Genomic DNA, 19262 nt, shown 5'->3' with positions numbered 1-19262 from the left:
GAAAACAGAGCTCATGCACATGCACTGTGGCAGCATGGAGTGGCCTTCCTCCCTGAAATTCACAGAAATGGCCTGATTTGCTTTTTGGGGGGTTATGGACTCCCCATTCTCTGGACTATAGCAAGTCTCAAGAGAGCTCCAAACCAATCAGAGACCAGCGGGTGAGCTTCATGAATTTAGCAGTCCCAGTCGGGTTTCGGTCCGTGTGGCACTTTGTTTTGTCGTGTGTTTGCGTCTTTGGTTCTTGATTCAATGGCAGACATCATACAATCCATCTCCCTGTCTGATAACAGCACATCTGGGGTTCTGCTCGTAAGGAACACTTTAATTAAGGTCCAGCTCGGACTGGGCGCTGCCGAGAGGCCTTGTCCTCGATGCTGAGGAGTAATGCGTACTCAGACCCTGCCTTGCCCTTGCCCTTATAGCCCTCAGCTCTCTGAAGGCTTTTAGGAGATGCCGGGGCATTAAAGCCAGTTGTGGTAAAGATGAATAAGGGTCAAGCCAGAGATGAATTCTGATGAAGGGTTTTAAGGTAGGTGTCTGAGGTCATGAGGCTTTCAAACTGGGTCTAAAAGGTCAAACTCTCTTTCGTATTCAGTGACTGTGGAGTGGAAAGAGGAAACACTCACAAGGCAGCATGGGTGGGCAGGAAGGAAGCTGTGTAGGAAGAGTGAGAGGAGGGGTTAGCCGGCGCTCCGGAGTTACAGCTTACTCCACATGATGGGAACTCAAGCGAGGTTCTTGTTCAAGGGAAAGATAAGGTCTCAGGAGACTGCCATTAATTCCAAAGTATTGGCTAACCATATGCAACCCCATTCCCACTTCTTACTTAAATGAATGCCAACGTTAGAAATATGAATATTAGAATAGTCATTTTCTTTCCTTGTGGTTCACATCATTCCTATTTTTGCTTTATTCAGTATAATGATACATAGTCTTCATTTGAGATACAAAGTGTAATTTAGTGCTGTAATTGTGTAGACTGACGCTGTTGCAGCAATCCTGAAGGTTAAGGGTTTACCCAGAAGTGTTTAAAATCAAACTCTGCCACAGTTCTTAAGAATTTTTCTCCACCTATTTTATGTCCTTACTGTCTTTTGAAAATATTTTTTAAAAGGTTTTTTAAAACTTGGCTTCACTGAAGTGCGTAGTGTTGAGCTGGGGTTGTGACTGGTAGAATGGTTGGCCAGCATTCGTGAGGCGGTTTAGTTCAGTCCTCAGGGCGCACACCTGCCTGAGGGAAGAGAAAGTCTTTGCATTAAACTAGAGCATGTCCTAGGCAGGAACATTGGGTTCACACACTTGGACATTTCTGTGTCTAAGGGAAGAGGAAAGTCTTTGCATTAAACTAGAGCATGGCCTGGACAGGGACATTAGGTTCATACACTTGGACATTTCTGTGTGATAAAATCCACCTTGGTGGCAGATACTTAAGGAAAACCACAACACGTCAGGAGGTCCTGGCGAAGCGTGGGAGTCAGGTGGGTGAAGACCTTTCCTGCTCTAAGTCTGTCAGCATTTATAAAGAAACATTACCCACATGGGAGGAAATAAGGTGACAGGGTTTTCAAACTCCCATTTCTTTTATTTCTGAAAATCCCATTTTAAAATGTTCTTTTATTTACCATCCCCTCTGCTTATCTCTGAGCCTGCTCACAGGGCTCTTCTCTTTTAATGATCTTCTTCTGAAAATAGCCGGTGTGGCTCAAATAGGGCACATAAATTGAGTGTTATAACTTAACTGACTTTTAAAGCCATTAATGCTGACCTCTGAGACCTGGCTCCTTCCAGGGTCCCATCAATCACCTCTGTACCGCCTCCTCCAGCACAGAGGCTTAGCTACAGAGACAGCTTGTTTTGGCGCTGGGGGTTATGGGGATGCTGCATAAAGAAACCATATTTCTTTAGTTCTTACGTTTCACGTGCTATGTACCTTAAAGGCAGACAAATATGCTGATGCTGCTGTGTGTCTCTTTAGGTTATTCTGTTAGACATCACACTGGAGCTTCAGAAGCAGATCATGTCTGAGTTGGAAATTCTTTATAAGGTAATGTTTTTCTTGGTCGCTGTTATCTGTACACGTGCACACGGTGTTAGCGTCTGGCTGTTAAACTGCTTTTGTCTCATTTTTGTTACAGTGTGACTCATCGTATATCATAGGATTTTACGGGGCATTTTTTGTAGAAAACAGGATTTCAATTTGTACAGAATTCATGGATGGTGAGTTATTCCCTTTAAACTACATTAAAAATGATTTTGGAATCGATTAACTTAGCGTTGCTTTGATACAGATGTCAAGTAGACATGAGGATGACTGACATGTGTTAGTGACTGCCTTCTTTACACCAGCAGGTCTCTGCCTGTTAAGGTTTCTGATGTTGAATATCTGTAGCTTGGCTGTAATTTCAAGAATGCAAGTTAATTTTCTTTTACTAAAGATTTAAATAGGACAGACGACACACAGGTCCAGTCGACACGAGGTACTTGCTGCCTCTGTGCAGTCTGCCTTTGCTGGAAACAGATGTTCTGTTCTTTTAATGTTTCAGTCACCAAAACAGATTTTCTTCTAAAGAAATCTATTAACCCAATGTCCTGTGTCTTTCAAAAAGAAATAGGTTCTTAATTGTTAGACAAGAAATTGTTTTCAGCACAGCTGTTTAGCTGAGATGCGTTTGGCTCTCTTTGGTTGTCAGGCCTGTCCTCCCCGGCTTTTCATTCATGGCTCTCAGCAGCTCTCCCTTGATCTGAATATTGTGACAGGATAGAGAGTTCTCAAAATTCTGTCACTGAAATGTTGTCATTATTCTTGACTATCTATTTTATCTAGACAAATTTTCACCTTTTACAAGGTCAGTTTTCAGTATCTAGCCTCCATTAAAATGCACCATATGTGCCTTTATACTCTCTTAGGTACATGCACATACAACACAGATATACTGCATATACCATATGCGTACTACATACATACATACATACATACATACCACATGCATGCACCACACATACCAGAAATATACATATATACACACACACCACACATATACACACTACATATACATACACAAATGCATACACCTTTTTACCTCTTTAAGTATATACACCATGCACCCCCACATACACACATATCACACATACTACACACATATACCCTCCCCATACATAGGCACACCTTTCAACTTCTTTAGGTAAATATATACAGACTGCAGACATACAAATATGCACAGTATACACACACATCATAAACATACACAAGTACACACACACAAACACATACCCCTGATAACCATGAGGGAGTGTAGTGGACACCGATTATAAAGCATGAGTTTGTAATTCCAGTACAGCTCACTCTTGTGAACATTCATCATTTGAGAGCTATATAATTTTTCAGTTACATTAAAATACTTTTTATTAAGGTAGAATTAAGATACTATAAAATTCATCCTTTTGAAGCATACAACTTATCATTGTTGTCTCATTTCAAAACATTTCTAAAGAGAAATCCCTAATCACATTAAGTGACTTGCTCATCTCCCTCCCTCTACCTGCTGTCAGTCACTGGTCTCCTTCCTGCCCCTATGGATGTGCCCATTGAATACTGCACGTTGCACCCCAGTGGAGTCCTGTAGCCAGCAGCCTTTGTGCCTGGTGGCTCATGCTCAAGTCAGCCTTCAAGTTCACCCGTAGCTGCAGCAGTAGCACCCCCTCCCTTGTACATCACCAGCAGTAGTTTATCAAGTGGCTGTATGACAGTTGCTTGTTTTTCCTCAGTTGATGGTCATGGGAAATTTCCACTTCTTTCTTTTAAAAGTATTAAATATGTTTATTTTTATCATGTCTGTGTATATGAATGCATGCACATGCAGGTGTGAAGGTCAAAGGACAGCTTTTAGGAGCTGACTCTCTTCTTCCACCGTGTGGTCCCAGGGATCAAATTCAGGTGACTGGGTTTGATGGCAGTGAAGTGGTCAGATCCTGTGGCAACTCTTAAGTTTTGAGAAAGTGTCAAACTGTTCTAGTCTGTCAGTGTTCAAATCATTTGCAGTTACTGTAAATACTAAAGAAATATTGCAACTCAACAATGAAAATACTAGTCACTCATTTGAAAAACAGACAGTAGGAGCTGGAGAGATGGCTTAGTGGTTAAAAGACTGCTCTTCCAGAGGTCCTGAGTTCAATTCCCAGCAACCACATGGTGGCTCACAACCATCTGTAATGGGATCTGATGCCCTCTTCTGTTGTCTGAAGACAGCGACAGTATACTCACATACATAAAATAAAGAAATAAATTTTAAAAAGTGAAAAACAGACAATAGATTTAGTTTTGTATTTCTCAAAGGAAGACATACAATGGTCAACAGCCACATGAAAAATACTTAACGTCAGTGGTTGTCAAGGAAACCTAAGTCAAAACCATGAACATATTCATACCTGAGACCACGTATACACAAAACAAAATCAACCACATAAGTGTAGTCAAAGGCACAGAGAAGTTAGAATCCTCAGACATTGTTGGTGTGAATCTGAAATAGTGTAAACTAGATTAGAACAGCTTGACACTTCTTCAGTTTCCTCAGGACCTAGCGAGTTCACTACTACAGACATCCAAGACAACTGGCTAGCACGTACACCAGTACACAGTCGCCTGCTGCAGTGCTCACGGCAGCATTGCTCCCAAGTGACTAAGATGGCTCAGCGAATAGAGGGGCTTGCCCTTTATAGCATCACTCTTCTGCCTTCTTACGCTATTGGCCCTGTGACTTTGCAGTTACAGTACATTTGACCTCAGAAGTTCCTGTTTTGTTCCATGTAATTTCTAACTATTAATAGCCTATGTTTCAGGGAAAGGGCTAGCTTTATACCTCCTTTTAGGTCTTTAAACATGGTTTATCTTAGTTATATAGACATGGCGACTTGGAGGTTAGTGCACAGTCTGTTCTTCATATACAGCAAAGTACACACAATCAGCAAAGTACTTAGGAGTCTGCATTGCCCTCCAGCTTCTATCCCCTTCTCCTGTGCAGTCTAATTTCTTGACAACTTCCTCTCTGATTAGGTTATTTTTATTTCATACTATGATTCATTTGTAACATTTACTGAGCACTTTCTTTCAGATACTGCTCTAAACCTGGGAGCACCACAGTGGCCAAGACTTAGCCCTTGTCCTCACAGAATACATGTTCTAGAATAACCCTTGTCCTCCTGGGGCACATGCTCTAGAGTACCCTTGTCCTCACAAGGTACATGTTCTAGAAAAACCCTTGTCCTCATGGGGTACATATTCTAGAGTAACCCTTTTCCTCGAATGGCATGTGTTCTAGAATAACCCTTGTCTTCTCAGGGTATTTGTTGTAGAGTAACCCTTGTCTTCATGGGGTGTATTCTAGAGATGCATAGTACATCCTTTGGAGGATTAGACGGGTGAGAAAATAAAGCAGGACAGGTTAGCTAATAGAGCAGGCACTGGTCATGGCACCAGAGATGGAGTGGCAATGAGCAGAGACCTTAATGAGCTAGTCAAGGAGGACTACTGGGATGATCTTACAGACAGGGAAAGCTACATGTATTAGCATGTAGAAGTGCTCCCAGATGAGCACTAGACCACCACAGTGACCCAAGATTGAAGTCGAAAGGACTAGAGGCTGCCTAGGAGACTTGAATGATCGGAGCATAGAACCAAGCCAAAAGCACACACCTTAGAGGCTCTAGCAAGAAGTTTAAGTTTGAGACTAAATTTATTAGGAAGGCATTGGAAAAGGTTTTTAGGGAAAAGAATGTGATCTACCCTCATACTCAGTAAAAGCAAAATCTACTCAGAAATATCCAGATAGAAGATCTCAGAATACCAACATGTTTGGATTATCACCACAGGGATTAGTTATTTACCCCCAAAGAGCCCATGTTGCAAAAGAAGAAAAGGATTTTTATATTTTCAGCTACCAGAAAGTTAAAGGGACCTTGTATTAGAGTTTCTGCTCGTGTTGTTAACATTAATAATGATCATTTAAGGCAAATGTGAAGATTATCATCATGTATTGTTGCTGCTTGCCCCTCACGACATAGTTATATTTATCGTATGTACAAAGGCAGCTCTTACCATAGAGATCTTGTAACACGGTAACACAGAGTGTAGGTTTGCCTAAGTGAAGATGGCTACCCTAATCCGTCAGCAGAAACATGTGGCTCTGCAGTGCAGGGCATCAGCTGCTGCTCGACAAGCAGTCTTCCTCTGGCCTACCATTGCGTGGTGGCATGCACTGATGCAGTGCAGTGACTGGTCATGAGGGAGGGAGGGGATAAGTGGCCAGGGAAAACAAAGGAGTGCCCCTGGGAGCGAAATGTTAGAAGCTGGAGCACAGATGAGCGCCCAAAGCAAGGCCTGGAGCTGGAGCTTGGTGAGCAGCCTCTGCCTCACCTGTCTGAGGTCCTAGATTGATTACCAGTCCAGCCAAGAAATGGTCTTGAATGACAAATCTCAGGCAACATTGAACAGTCAATGTGCATCATCCATTGCAGAGGTGAGACCCACATAGAGTTCACATTGCATTGCACTGCTGTGTGATGGAGAGAGAGAGGGAAGTTTGTCTGGAAGTGTTCAGAGGCTCCGGTCAGCTCTCATAGTCACATGACCATGGTTGTCACATTTGCATTTATGGGACTGTTTCAAATAAGGTCAGGTAAGGCCTGTGGATTCCTCACGAATGTTTATGCTGCACTAAACCAAAGAGTTGCCTTTTTGAAGAGGTGTGTAGAATAGCAATAGCACTGAAACCAAGTGGAAACTAACCTAAACGCTGACTTTGGCCTGCCAAGTGTGAGCGAGCTCACAAGCTCTCCTGACCAAGTGATCTGTAGTATCATTTTTTCACCTCCAAATTCATCTCCATGAGCATGGGAAGGATGAGGTGGATCTGATGGCACAGAGCCAGAGCCAACTCCATAAAGATCTGTGCATGTGGGCAGCTGGGGACTGAGGTGGCAAGCACCAGTGAACTACCTCCTTATTTAGTTGATGACGGTTGTCAGGCCACCTTTGGCCTTCAGTGTAGCTTGGTAAAACCACTGTCCACTTAGGTGCTTAGAGCCTGTCCTATAGCCACGTAGAACTAAGTCCCCACTTAGACTTCTTGCGGGTGCCCGTGGGTGGGCTTGTTCCTCCGAGTGTTGAGGTCACTGGCTTTCTGCGGAACTGTTCTGGTAAGCTGCTGTGTCAGTTTTCCTGAGGCCATGTGCCAAGCTTTTTCATCTTGAACTTGCTCATCTGTGCAGCTACCGATTGACTGACCTGGAAAGTCAGGGGACGCAACTGTTCTTCTGCCACCCCTCCACTTTTACTGCATCTATAATAAAAAAGCTTGGTAAATAAGGATGTTTCTGCTCATTGCATGAATAGTTTGTGTTGTCTTTCCACAAGGTCCACAGCACAAAATTAATTATGCCCTGGCTACTCTCAGCCTGTACTCAGGGTCTGGAGCTGCAAGCAGAAGTTACCAAATAAGTGTTCGTTACCCAGTACCTACTTTCATCAGGATAGAGAGGAGGCCGTAGCTCCATGATACGTGTGCCATTTTAACAAGACAGTAGCTTAGGGGACATGGTATGCCATAATAGTTTATGTGCACAGAGCACATTCCTAACTGCTTTTCAGAAGAGTGACATGGCTCATCTTCAAGCCTTATTAGGCATTTTTAAAACCATCAGTAGTCATATCATAAATACAGATTTTAGCCTAAATAGAAAAACAAAAGTTACTTACCAAATATCCTGGGTGCCTTCTTCATAATTGTGAAAACCTACTCCCCAGTTTGTCTCTTAAGGGGGATATGTGTTAACTTAGTTCTCCTTTTGTTAGCAAAGTGCTCTCGTTCCCTTCCTGCTATATAAGTATATTTTTGACATTCTTGCAACACTTAACCAATGCTGGCCATTAACATGAAGTCCTGAGTTTGTACTTTGCAGTGAGCTGGGCTCTCGAAGCAGCAGCCGTGAGAGCTCACCATGATGGTGGTGTGTCTGCAGTTGGTTTGAAGTTCTTTCTTGGACACTGCTTCAAAGCATCATAGTCAGCAAGACTACTGTTCTGTCTAGCACTAATGTTTGTTTTGATACGTCTGAGAATTACTCTTTTTGGCTACATTTATAGGATAGAAATGATAGAGAAACTGGGCAAGAACTAAACCCAAATACCCTGCCAATTTTAGCCTAAGAATGACTAGCTAGGCATGGTGGCGCACACCTTTAACCTCAGCACCAGAAGGCGGGAGCTGGTGGATCTGTGCGTGTGAGGCCAGCCTGGTCTACAGAGTGAGATCCAGACCTGCCTGAGCTACACAGAGAAATCTGTCTCAAAATAAAAAGCATACAAACAATCAGAATATCCAGACTGGCTGAATACCACAGAGCAGGTCTCCTGATTCTGAGGGTCTCTGCCGTGTATCAACACTTATCTTAAATGCTCATGGAAGACTAACTACAGAGCGAACAGGTCTAACGGCTTCTCAGGTTTGGAAAATGTCAGAGGTATTTAATAAAAGCTGAAGTTGTCAAATAGGTAGTGTAGTACGGAGAGTCACAGTTTAGTAAAGAAATAAGTCAAGAACCAGTGAGATGGCTCTGCAGGTCCAGGCGCCTCACTCCCCAGGGACACACTGTGGAAGGAGAAAACAAGCTCTCAGAGGCTGACCTCTGACCTCTAAGATGTGTAAACATGCTGTGCATACATACAATAAATAAATAAAATGTAATTAAATAAAACAAGTGAGGACTTGAAGAGATTATGTTTTGTCCTTTTTTTGTTTTTTGTTTTTTGTTTTTTTTATTGGATATTTTCTTTACTTACATTTCAAATGTTATCCCCTTTCCCGATTTGATTTCCCCTCTGGAGTCCCCCTATCCCTTCTCCCCTCCTCCCCCTGCCTCTATGAGAGTGTTCCCCTACCCACACACCCACTCTCTCCCATCTCCCCGCGCTGGCTTTACCCTACATGGGGGCATAGAGCTTCACAGGGCCGTGTCCTTTTCTTTTTTTTTTACCTCATGGGTTTTCTCAGTTATCAAGGAGCCAGGAGTTGATTAGTCACATTCCAGGTTACCTAAAGTCAAAAGTAACTTCATACAGAAAATGTAGCATCACGGCTCCTGCCTTTGTGTGTGGTTTGAAATTCATGCCCACCTACATTTCTTTGAGAAGTGTGAAAATTCTCAAACAGGGCCCAGGTTTCCGTGTGGGGAAAGTGGTACAGGAGGCACTGCCCGTGTGGCCACCGGGTTCATTTTGTGGATGTTTGCCTTTGCCTCCTCATAGACTGCAGGTTTCTTTTCTTTTTTCTTTTTTTTTTTTCGGAGCTGGGGACCGAACCCAAGACTGCAGGTTTCTAGTCTACCCTTATCTAGTTCCCTTCGGTCTTTAATTTTTTTTTTTTCTGGAGCTGGGGACCGAACCCAGGGCCTTGTGCTTCCTAGGCAAGCGCTCTACCACTGAGCTAAATCCCCAACCCCTTCGGTCTTTAATAACTGTGGGTTTTAAAGCAGAAGGAGCTGGCCATGCTCTCCCTGAAACACAACCATGTCATTCACAAAGGTAGAACTAAACCTTTGTTCTCTATATGCAGTAAGCAAATGGAAATCACATTCTTACACGAGCGTGTGCCGTGCACTGTTTGGTGGTCTCCTTCATATGACGCGCTGTCTCTGTCTCCACAGGGGGGTCTTTGGATGTATATAGGAAAATTCCAGAGCACGTCCTCGGAAGAATTGCAGTAGCAGTAAGTATACATCGGCCTGAGCTTTAGAGATTTCCAGTTATTTAATCCTCACCGTCACGCCTCTTTCTGTGTCCTCAGATGTGTCTTCCTTTCAGTCCCAGCTGGCTGTTGAGTCCTTACTGCCCGTCATTTCTGATCCTTCCTCTTTTTTATAGGCTAAGTTCCAGCCGAGTGCCTCTGACTTGTCAGTGCTCTGTGAGCGTAGGGACCTTGGTGCTCAGGTTTCTGTTTCCTCACAGAGAAAGCTGTTTCAGGGGACGTTTAATGGTTATAGGCATAGAATTTGAAAATAATTTAAGAATCTAAATTAGTGAAACAGTCTCTGAACAGAATCTTACTTTGCTTTCAAATGGTTTTGCAGTCGTCTGCTCTTGGTTTTTATTTTATCTTTTGGAGACTATATCTAAGATCTTGTGCCCTTTGTGATGAAAAACAGTTTTCCTGTCTTCTACACTCACTAATAAATAGGCAAATCATATCATCTAAACTGCGTTATTATGTAAGTTCCAGATTTGAGATTGGGAATAATATAAGCTAGCAGTGTCTAAGAAGAGTCACTGGGTGCTGTAATCGTAAACAATTGCTAAAGTAAGGCACTCTGTTAAATTAAGTGGTTTAATGCAGAACAAAGTGATTATATCATGTACCATTTAATTAAATGGCTTATTTTCACATTCATTATACATCAAACTGACAACTCGAATTCTTTAATCCAACATGGACACTTACTCAGGCTTAGTTCATTGTAATTCACAGCTTCCTTTTTTTCTTTCTAATTATTGGTGTGAACTGCCCAGGGTGGTGAGCGTTCTCCTCTCTGATGCTGCCTCTGCAAGCAGCTTCTAATGTACACGGGGAGGCGGGCTCTTCAGGATGAAACCTGAGTACTTAAGTCAGTGATTTAGATGAAACTAAAAATGTTTCCTTTCCTCTTCTAATCTCAGAGGGGAATGAACGTGTTGTGGCTTTTGGCAGTTCTTGGCTCTAGAGTCCAATGACACGTGTGATAAAGGGTGAGGAGAGGCAGCTGGAGCGCAGGGAGCCTGCAAGTCCTGTGTCCCATCATCTACTGCAAGTGGGAACTAGAGTCCATCTTGTTCAGTAAAGATGCGTGCTCTCCCCGGCCTCGTCAGCCTTGCCTCCCTCCTCTGCAGAGCAGAAACAAGGCCGCTGGGCTCTGATCAGCTGGGATGGGAAAGTTGTAACTCAACAGAGTCAGCAGAAAGCAACCAGCTTCGAATGCAGGACATGATGTTTGGGTAGTTGAAAATTTTTCAAAACGCTGTATTAGGGAGAAACATTAAAATGAGTGCTAGTCCAAGAAAAGTTAATGTGCCCCTTATTTGGTTTTGGATCAGGGGCAGTCTCTTATAAAACAAGGCCCATTCCTTGGCCTTCCTGTGATCTAGGCCATAGTGATGACAGCTTCCGTGGTGCATATAGAAGAAATGCTTTCATCAATTTTGCTCTTCTGACAGATTTCACAAACTCTGTTAGTGTCCTACGCTTGTTCAGCACCTCAAGTGTGGTGTGTATCTGTGTGGGGAGGAGGGGTCTGAACGGGCTCCAAGCATGGATGATCCTTCCTGTAGCTAATAAACGGCACACTGGTCCAGAGATAGCATCTCATAGCAAGAGGATCTTATCAGTCCATATTCAGCTATGACCCTGTTGGGTGGTAGGTCCCTCATTGAGTGTGAAATGCACATACACACAACCTGTTCTGGTTCCCAGTTTCCGTGGTTACTTCTCCTGAACTGGTCCCAAGATGACATCCGTTTCTTTCCTTTGATTTTCTCAGTCAGGCCAAGATGGCTCATGCAAATAGCCTCAGCTCTGTCCAGTCCAGCAACAGAATCAAATGGGTCTGTGTGCACCAGTCTCTGTGGTCTACACATGTACGAGTATGCTACCTAAGGTTCCAGCAGCTGTGGGGGAGGTTTGTTGGGCCCATCAGTACTAAGCAAAATGGGTTAGAACATCCAATACCTCATCCTGAGTCACTGTCCTAACTAGTCAGTTAGATACAGGACAGTCTGTCTCCAGACCCACTGCTCCTGCGCTCTGTTCTCTGAGAAATGAGGTGGGGAAATGAAGAATTCAAGGGGAAACTGGGTGAAAACACACACCTAGAGGGAGAGGGGGAAGAACAGTCAAGAGAATAACGAATAGTGGAGAAGCACAGACACAGTTGCTTTAGGTTCCCATTTTCAAGCAGGAGCTTGCTGTTACCTGTGGTGGTTCAGCTACTCCCCAACTTCAGTCCCCCAGGACTCCCGGCCTGGGCCACTGTGGTCACTGAAGACCTTCCCATGTTTCTCTGAGGAATCTCTTCCTCAAAATGAACTTAATTTCTCTGGTTCTAGTAATCTGGCATGCAAGGCCGGTCCACAGAGCTGAAGGTCATCGCAGGATGAGCCTATCAGTGTTGGTGAAATACGGCTAAGATTTTCTCATGTAGGATATATATATATATATTATGTAGGAAAGAGAATGTTTTTCCTTTGAAGAAAGCCATGTAAACTACCTGATCTCAGCCTCCCAACTGCGAATTTCTACCCTGCTTCTTATAAAGGAGAATGCCCTTCCTGCTGCCCAGCAGTTCTTGCCCTCTCACTTCTGAAGCAGGGCCACACTGTGTGTGTTTTGAATGCTAATGTTAATGTTGATTGACGTTGTCCATGGAAAGACGTGCACTTGACATGTCAAGAGTGGTGATTGACAGCAGATATACATCCTGCTAGTGTCAAGGCTCTTTGGAGCTTTTGTGCAGCCTCGCCCACTGAATACCAATGCTATTCAATTAGTGGACAGCTTCCTGCTCCTTTACACACGAATGCTGATACACATTAAAGGGAAATCTTTTTGTCTTCAAAGTTGGGGGACATATAGTTCAAAATGATTTTATGAAATATCATAAAATCAGTACTGTGTTTCTTTCACTGCTCTGCAGTCTGTGCCTGTACGGTTGTGTCTTGTTTATGTGTTTTCTGATCGTTTGCTGCTGAGCTAATGTTGGCAGCACACAGTCTGTAACCGGGAGGTCTTAGAGCACTCACTGAACTCCTGAGTCGGGAAGTCGCAGCCCACTCCTCAGAACCCAAAAGCTCACTGTTTCCCTGCTGACCATCATGGCCTCCCCCACTACTCAGAGAGACTGTTTTCATGGCTCACTTATGAACATTTAAATACTTTGTCTTACTTCCAGTGATAAAATTACCATCATTTATACTTTCACTTTAAATACATATTTTAATTTTACTATCATAACTTACGTATTTATTTACATGGTATAACATTTGAACATGTGTATAATATCCGTGATTTGATATGCCTTTTCCCATGGTTTATTATTTGCAATACTGTCTTATGATATCAGTGATTCCAAACTCTGGAAGAACTTGCTTGCTATAAAAATGTGTCTGTTTTCTTAGAATAGATAAGTGTGGAATGGAATTGCCTATTCTCTCAGCAGATCCCCCAGAGTTCCTCCTGTTCTCTCAGAGAAGTTAAATGGCCTGGCCTCATTCAGAGCTAGATCTTCAATATTTGGAAATTGCGTTTCTTACTTTCTATTTCTGGTTTTTAGTTGCTGTTAGTCAGTTTTTATCAACCATACTCTGCTCACGGGGCCTCCAGCCTTCCTCCTCTCACGTCCTGTTTATGATGCACAAAGCCTGGTTGCTTCCCATCCAGGAAGCTTTTCTCATCGTGTAGCCTTGGCTCACCCACGGTGTCTGTAACAGTAGGTGCTCTCTCATACTTCTCAGTACGTTTTCAGTAACAGCACTTGATTTACTTAAAATCCAATGATGAATAGTCAGCCTTGAAATTATACATTCCTATTCGTGTGCTATAAGTAAAAACATCCTTTTCATTTAATAGCCACTTTTTGTATAAACTTTGTTATTTGTTTAGTGGCACTAGAGATTGAACCTAGGGCCTCCTACACATACCAAACCCTTTACCGGTGAGCCACATGCTCACATCAAGATTAAAAGATCTTAATGACAATTCCTGATTAAATTTTCCACATAGATGGTAGTAATTACAACCTGTATAGTTAGGGTCTTATTCACTTAACCATTTTTCCTAACTCTGGCAGTTAAAGGAGAAAATCCAGGTGAAGTCAGTGGAGTGTTCTCACCCATTTTCTCTCTGGACTGCACTCTGATGCTGTCTGCGCTCCCTCCACACGCATGCTCTGAGCCGCAAATGTGCCTCCTGTGCTTCTCGGTGTGTTTACTAAAGAAGGAATAAGAAGGCCTTCTACAGTAACTACAAACCCTTTAAAATTATTATTAATTTTTATTTTATTTTAAACCTAACAGGAAAGTTTTGAAGTTCATATCAAAAGTTCCCACAGAGCCTAGAGCAGAGTCCTCTGGGGAACAGTTTGACACATCTGATTGAAATGTATCTTTAATTTGGTCCAGTGTCGTCTTCTCTTTTCCTCACATCAGTTAAGTTTGCCGCTCAAGGCTTGGCGTCTTGGTCAGGCTCTCCTTGCTGCTATTGGAAAGGGTGATTTCTGTTTTACCCAATTCCTTTCATGAGTCAGTTTCTTTAATGGTCTTGTTCTAGACATAGAGTTGATTGGTGCAGCTCCTCCTGAGCACACAGAAGGCCCTCAGTTTATTCTCCAGCATTACCAAAAAATAAAATAAAGATTTTTCTTTCATCATAAATAGCATGACTTTAAAAAATTACTCAGGGGCTATCTCCAGATGGCTCAGCAGTTAAAAGCACTTGCTGCTCTTGCAGAGGACCCAGGTTTAATTCACAGTTCCCACATGAGAGCTCACAACTGTCTGCACCTTCAGTTCAGGAGATCTCACGCCCTCTTCTGGCCTCCATGAGCAGTAAGCACACACAGTGCACAAACATTCATGCAGCAAACACACTCATAAAATAAAAACAAAATCATTCTTTTAAAACAATGATTTAGAGATACTGAAAGATTGTTTAAGAAGTCTTTGTCCCGCTCTTCTGACCTTCTCCTAACCTGCCCATAGCCACTGGGGTTTGGTGTGTGGCCTTCCAGGTTGTTCTGTGACACATGCTTGTCTCTTTCCTCTGACACAACCAGTCTTCTGATACAGTAAACTCACTGGCAAGGAGTGTGGAGCTCTGCAATTGATGTCCCTGAGAGCCTAGCACAGAGGGGGAAATATTCAAGAGCTACTCGCGGTGTGACAGAAATATAAAGAACAATTTGTGTTTGGTTTATTTAACTCTGGAGCATTCCCTATAATATCCATAACTGTACTGTTTTTTTTTTCCTTTCACAATTTTAGGTTGTTAAAGGCCTTACCTATCTGTGGAGTTTAAAGATTTTACACAGAGGTATGTTCTGGGTCCCACAAATGAACTTAATGTAGGGATGGGGAGGCTCTGCAGTTATCTTGGTTAAAAAATGACATTTCAGACAGCTGATGTGACCATCAGGAAGGTGATTGTAAGTGTTACTTTTCCTTTGTTCTCCCTCTTATTTCTGTATTTTTTTTTCAGTACTAAATAGGGAGTTGTATTTTTTCTGAGCCACATTTTCAAGCATGCAAAACATATTTTGTGCTATTTGAAAATGGCTTCATGTAATTTAACTGTAGGTTTGGCCCTCCCTGTGAGCCTGTCAGGTGTCGCTCTGAAGAGATCACATCCTGTTCCCAGGAAATGACACTTTAAACAAGGGACTAGTTAACGAATCAGAGTGGCTATTTGTTCTGGTAACATGGAAGAGAGTGATCTGATAAAAGAGAGTGATCTGATAACTGTCGCGTGTCTCAAGGAGCCCCTTTAGCTTGTTTAGTGTTCCCAAAATGTCTGAATTCATTTCAAGCAAATTGTGAAAAGAGAAAGAGATGGTAACAAAGCCCACCTCACATTCAACTTAGAACACATCTGCTCCTCCTGGCTTTGTGTACCTAGGGATGCAGTATGTACACTCGGATGTGATCACAGGAAAAGGTGGGGTTTTTATTTGGTTTTAGTTTTCATTTTTGGATTTTTTTCCTAAGAAAAGACTAAAGCTTTTGGAGGAGCTCTCCCTGCCCTTAGCTGCTGTTTCCTGCACTGCACTGTGGCCTCTGGTCTGTGTAGATGCTCTCAATAGCCTCCAACTTCTTCACAGTTTGAAAGAGAATAGCTGCATCAAACAGGATATCTGCATGTTGGGAAAGCCTAATATTCAGTTCTTGAAGGCATCCGTGCTGACTAAATGGAATCATAAGCCCTACCCCATTCCCCTGCCTCCTTAAAGCCACTGGGTAAATGGTACCAGAGTTGTGGGGAGCATGAGCCCAGCTGGGTCAGTGTCACTTCCTGGATATGTGTACACATCTGGTGAGTAACAGAAAGGGACACCTTGACCTGATCAGCAGAGCTGCTCTCTCTTCCCCCCTGCACTTCTGCCTTATGTACTACCCACGGAACCCCTATAGCCAGTGCCGGGCACCTGGCATCTGCAAGCCTTTCACTCTGCTGTTCATTTGCATGGGATCCAAGGGGCGACACCGGTGCTCAAGAGTGAAGCCTTCACTGAAAAGACCGAGCTGTGTAAATGGGAGTGTTGTTATCAATTGAGACTTGTAATTGTTCTGTACTCTAGGCAGACTGGGTAACTCTGGGACAATGAATTGTCTAAGCCATAACTATGGAAAATGTGGTCACTCTGAGAAGTCTGGTGGGTAGGGAAGTGTGCCTCAGTTATTCCAAAGTATCTTCTCTCTTCCTCTTTACAGTGACAAATCATGCTGACAAGACACTATGCGTCTAGAATCCCTGTGTCTTAGATTATGTGGAGTTACTCCGATTGTTTGTGAGAATAGCCAGTTCTGTTTGCTTATCTGTTGAAATGATATCTCATTAGGCGTGCTTCCGGCAGATCTGTGCAGATCTGAAAATAAAGCATAGGGCCAGTTTGCCAGAACAGTCCTGTGGTCCTTGTGGCAGGCGCGGTTACCAGAGCCCTCAGAGACGAGTGTGCCTTCTTCCCTTCCTGTTTGTGGCTTGGGCTCAGAAAGGCCTTTAGTTACTCGGTAGGGGAGGGTCGTGGGGACTTGGCTGAACCACACAGGTTTCCAAAAAGAATCCACAGTCTTTCTTCGGGTTTGGATTTTTGGCCCATTCAACACCCAGAGTGAGTCTGCTGTGAGATCTCTCCCTGGGAGGTGTCTGAGAGCAGAGGTTAGGGCTGCCAGGGCCTCTCTGGCCTCCAGGGAAGGAATATGCATCTCCTCTGCCTGGGTAGCAGGGTGACTGGATTATAGTGCAAATGAGTATGTGTTCCCCAGAAATGGGCACTCTCGAAAACAGTGTGCTGTGGTTATGTATCTCACTTAATGGAATGATATGTTTGGCCTTAGAGTTCCATAGCGACTCATAGAGGCTTTTTACCTTCTGAATTTAGAGTAAAAGAAGCTGGTCTCTGAAGACTTCTGTAAAAGGTCGCAATGAGAAATTTAGCTTAAATCGAGTAGGTTTTGTCCATATTTAATAACTTGGATTTCATAAAACTAAGATTAAAGATGCCTTTTTATTTACCAAAAAGCTATTTAATTTTCTCCTTGATTAAAAAATTGTAGCTTTTTAGATGAGTTCAATCAGGCAATTAAAGATCAGAGCTTCGAAGTTCAGCTAAGGCAATTAAGTAGGTAATACGGTTGTTTATGCCCTCGTTCTGAGTACGCGCACCGCTCTTCCCCCTTGCACACACAGACTCGGTTTTGTTTCCTCTGACTGATGATGAGAATACATCTGAATATGTGTCACATTGTCAAATCAAAGCTGGCTCCTTTTATGGGGCTAGGGGAGGCTGGACTAGGCTGTGTGAGCAGACAGCGGTGAGAAGACGAGGGAAAGGCATTAATGAGTGATCCAAGCGGCCTCCTTTGTGTTGGTCTAAGTACTGAGAACTGGAGCTCTCCTCTGATCATCGTTTGCTAAGGCTGCTCTCCACAAACAGAGCAGGAAATTATTAATATGACATTACTTTATACTCAGGAGCACACATTTTTCTAAGATGAAGAATAGGAGACATGTTTGGTTAATGATATAAAAGAACAGACTTTTTCTCCCATATAAATGGCTTGATTTGGGGTCCTGGGTTTTAACTACGGAACGTGCATAGGTAAACTGCAGCATCTTTCCACAGCATAAGTGGGGACTATAGAGCAGAGCAGCCTGAACATGAAGCAGCGACAAACCCTTCATCCCATGATGCTTGTTGGCTGGGTCCTTGCTGGTTTACTCAGCTGCACGTTATGCCCCCTGGAAATGGCGGAACCTGGAGTGAGCAGCTCCTACCCAGCCTGGGTCATCAAGGGTCCAGTCAGCTGTTCCCCTCTTTCGCATTTTAGTATTTGAGGTGATAAATGTTCAAGGACTTTGTGAATGCTCAATATAGTCCTGAAGGTGGACTTCTATTAAAACTGAATTAATCACTCCATCCTATCAATAAAAATACTCTATTCCTAAATCCAGCCTGGGGGGAGTTTATTGTGGTTTGTGTTACAGGGTCAGAAACTCCTTAAGTCTCTTCTTAAGCTAAAACAAATGTGATGTCATCATATGAAGATGTACTTATTTAAAATCTTTGAAACACCCACCAAGATTAACTACTGTGGAAAAGCTGTCTTCATTATGACATAAGGGAGGCCCTGTGAGTACAGCCCGTGCTGACCGTGAGTCAAAACAAAGGAAGTGAACAGTGAGAACATTCCAGCAAACACTGCAGCTTAACTTCAAAACATACATCACCACTAATGAGGTGAGAGCCCTGCATATTAATAACCACGGCTCCAGTCACAGCCGTCATTACCCACATCAAACATAAATGCAAGATTAACACCTATGCCATTTCTGTGGGAAACGTGAGAATACCCTGGCAGTAACTGCTCTTGCTTTCCCCAAGGATAAAAAAGAAATGGAAGGGTAATGAGAATAGAACTTAGATTAAGAAAATAAAACCAGCTGTCAGTCAGGGCCATTGTCAGAGATGTGGAAACCTGTGGGAAGAGAAAGCTAGACCTCTTGTATACCAGTAAGCCTTTCTATATATGAGCCTAGGCCAGTTTACTTGTCTTCCCCAATAGGAAAGCTGGGCTTGGTGCATTCCTGTAATCCCAGCGCTTGGAAGGCTGGGGACGGAAGGTCGTGGGTGTCAAGCCAGCCTGAGATATAAAGTGGAACTCTGTCTTCAAGCAGCTTTGCAAAACAGTTTTTACCCCGATAGATTTCTGTGTAAAGAAACTTTTGTCTGTGGCCAGACAACCTAAATGGACCCAATCTTTTCTGATCTCAGAGAAAAAACAAACCAACTCTTTGTTTCAGCAGACAGACTAGAAACTTTATTTTCCCTGATATTACTTCCCTAAACTGACCCCACCTAGACTTCTCCAGGGTGCTGCCTTGGGTATCTAAGTTAATGCTTAGCAATTCCATGGATCTTTATTTCTTAGCTGTGTTCTAGATGTTGTTGTGGGTACTTGGGGGAATGTCTGT

General features: G+C 43.1%; 1 protein-coding gene across 2 annotated transcripts in view; it reads left to right on the top strand.

Annotated features, from left to right (window-relative positions):
• The window catches only part of Map2k5 (mitogen-activated protein kinase kinase 5), a 220813-nt gene that overhangs the window by 83023 nt on the left and 118528 nt on the right, over positions 1-19262 (top strand). For both annotated transcript variants that reach the window (XM_032910909.1, XM_032910908.1), the window contains exons 10-13: positions 1979-2047; positions 2139-2220; positions 9700-9761; positions 15059-15107. In XM_032910909.1, the coding sequence (XP_032766800.1) occupies positions 1979-2047; positions 2139-2220; positions 9700-9761; positions 15059-15107 (262 nt within the window). The remainder of the gene's footprint in view (positions 1-1978; positions 2048-2138; positions 2221-9699; positions 9762-15058; positions 15108-19262) is intronic.

The sequence above is a fragment of the Rattus rattus genome, chromosome 8, assembly GCF_011064425.1.
Source record: "Rattus rattus isolate New Zealand chromosome 8, Rrattus_CSIRO_v1, whole genome shotgun sequence".
NCBI classification, from domain to species: Eukaryota; Metazoa; Chordata; class Mammalia; order Rodentia; family Muridae; genus Rattus; species Rattus rattus.
The sequence above is the reverse complement of the archived record's forward strand: the minus strand, read 5'-3'. Positions and strand labels throughout refer to the sequence as shown.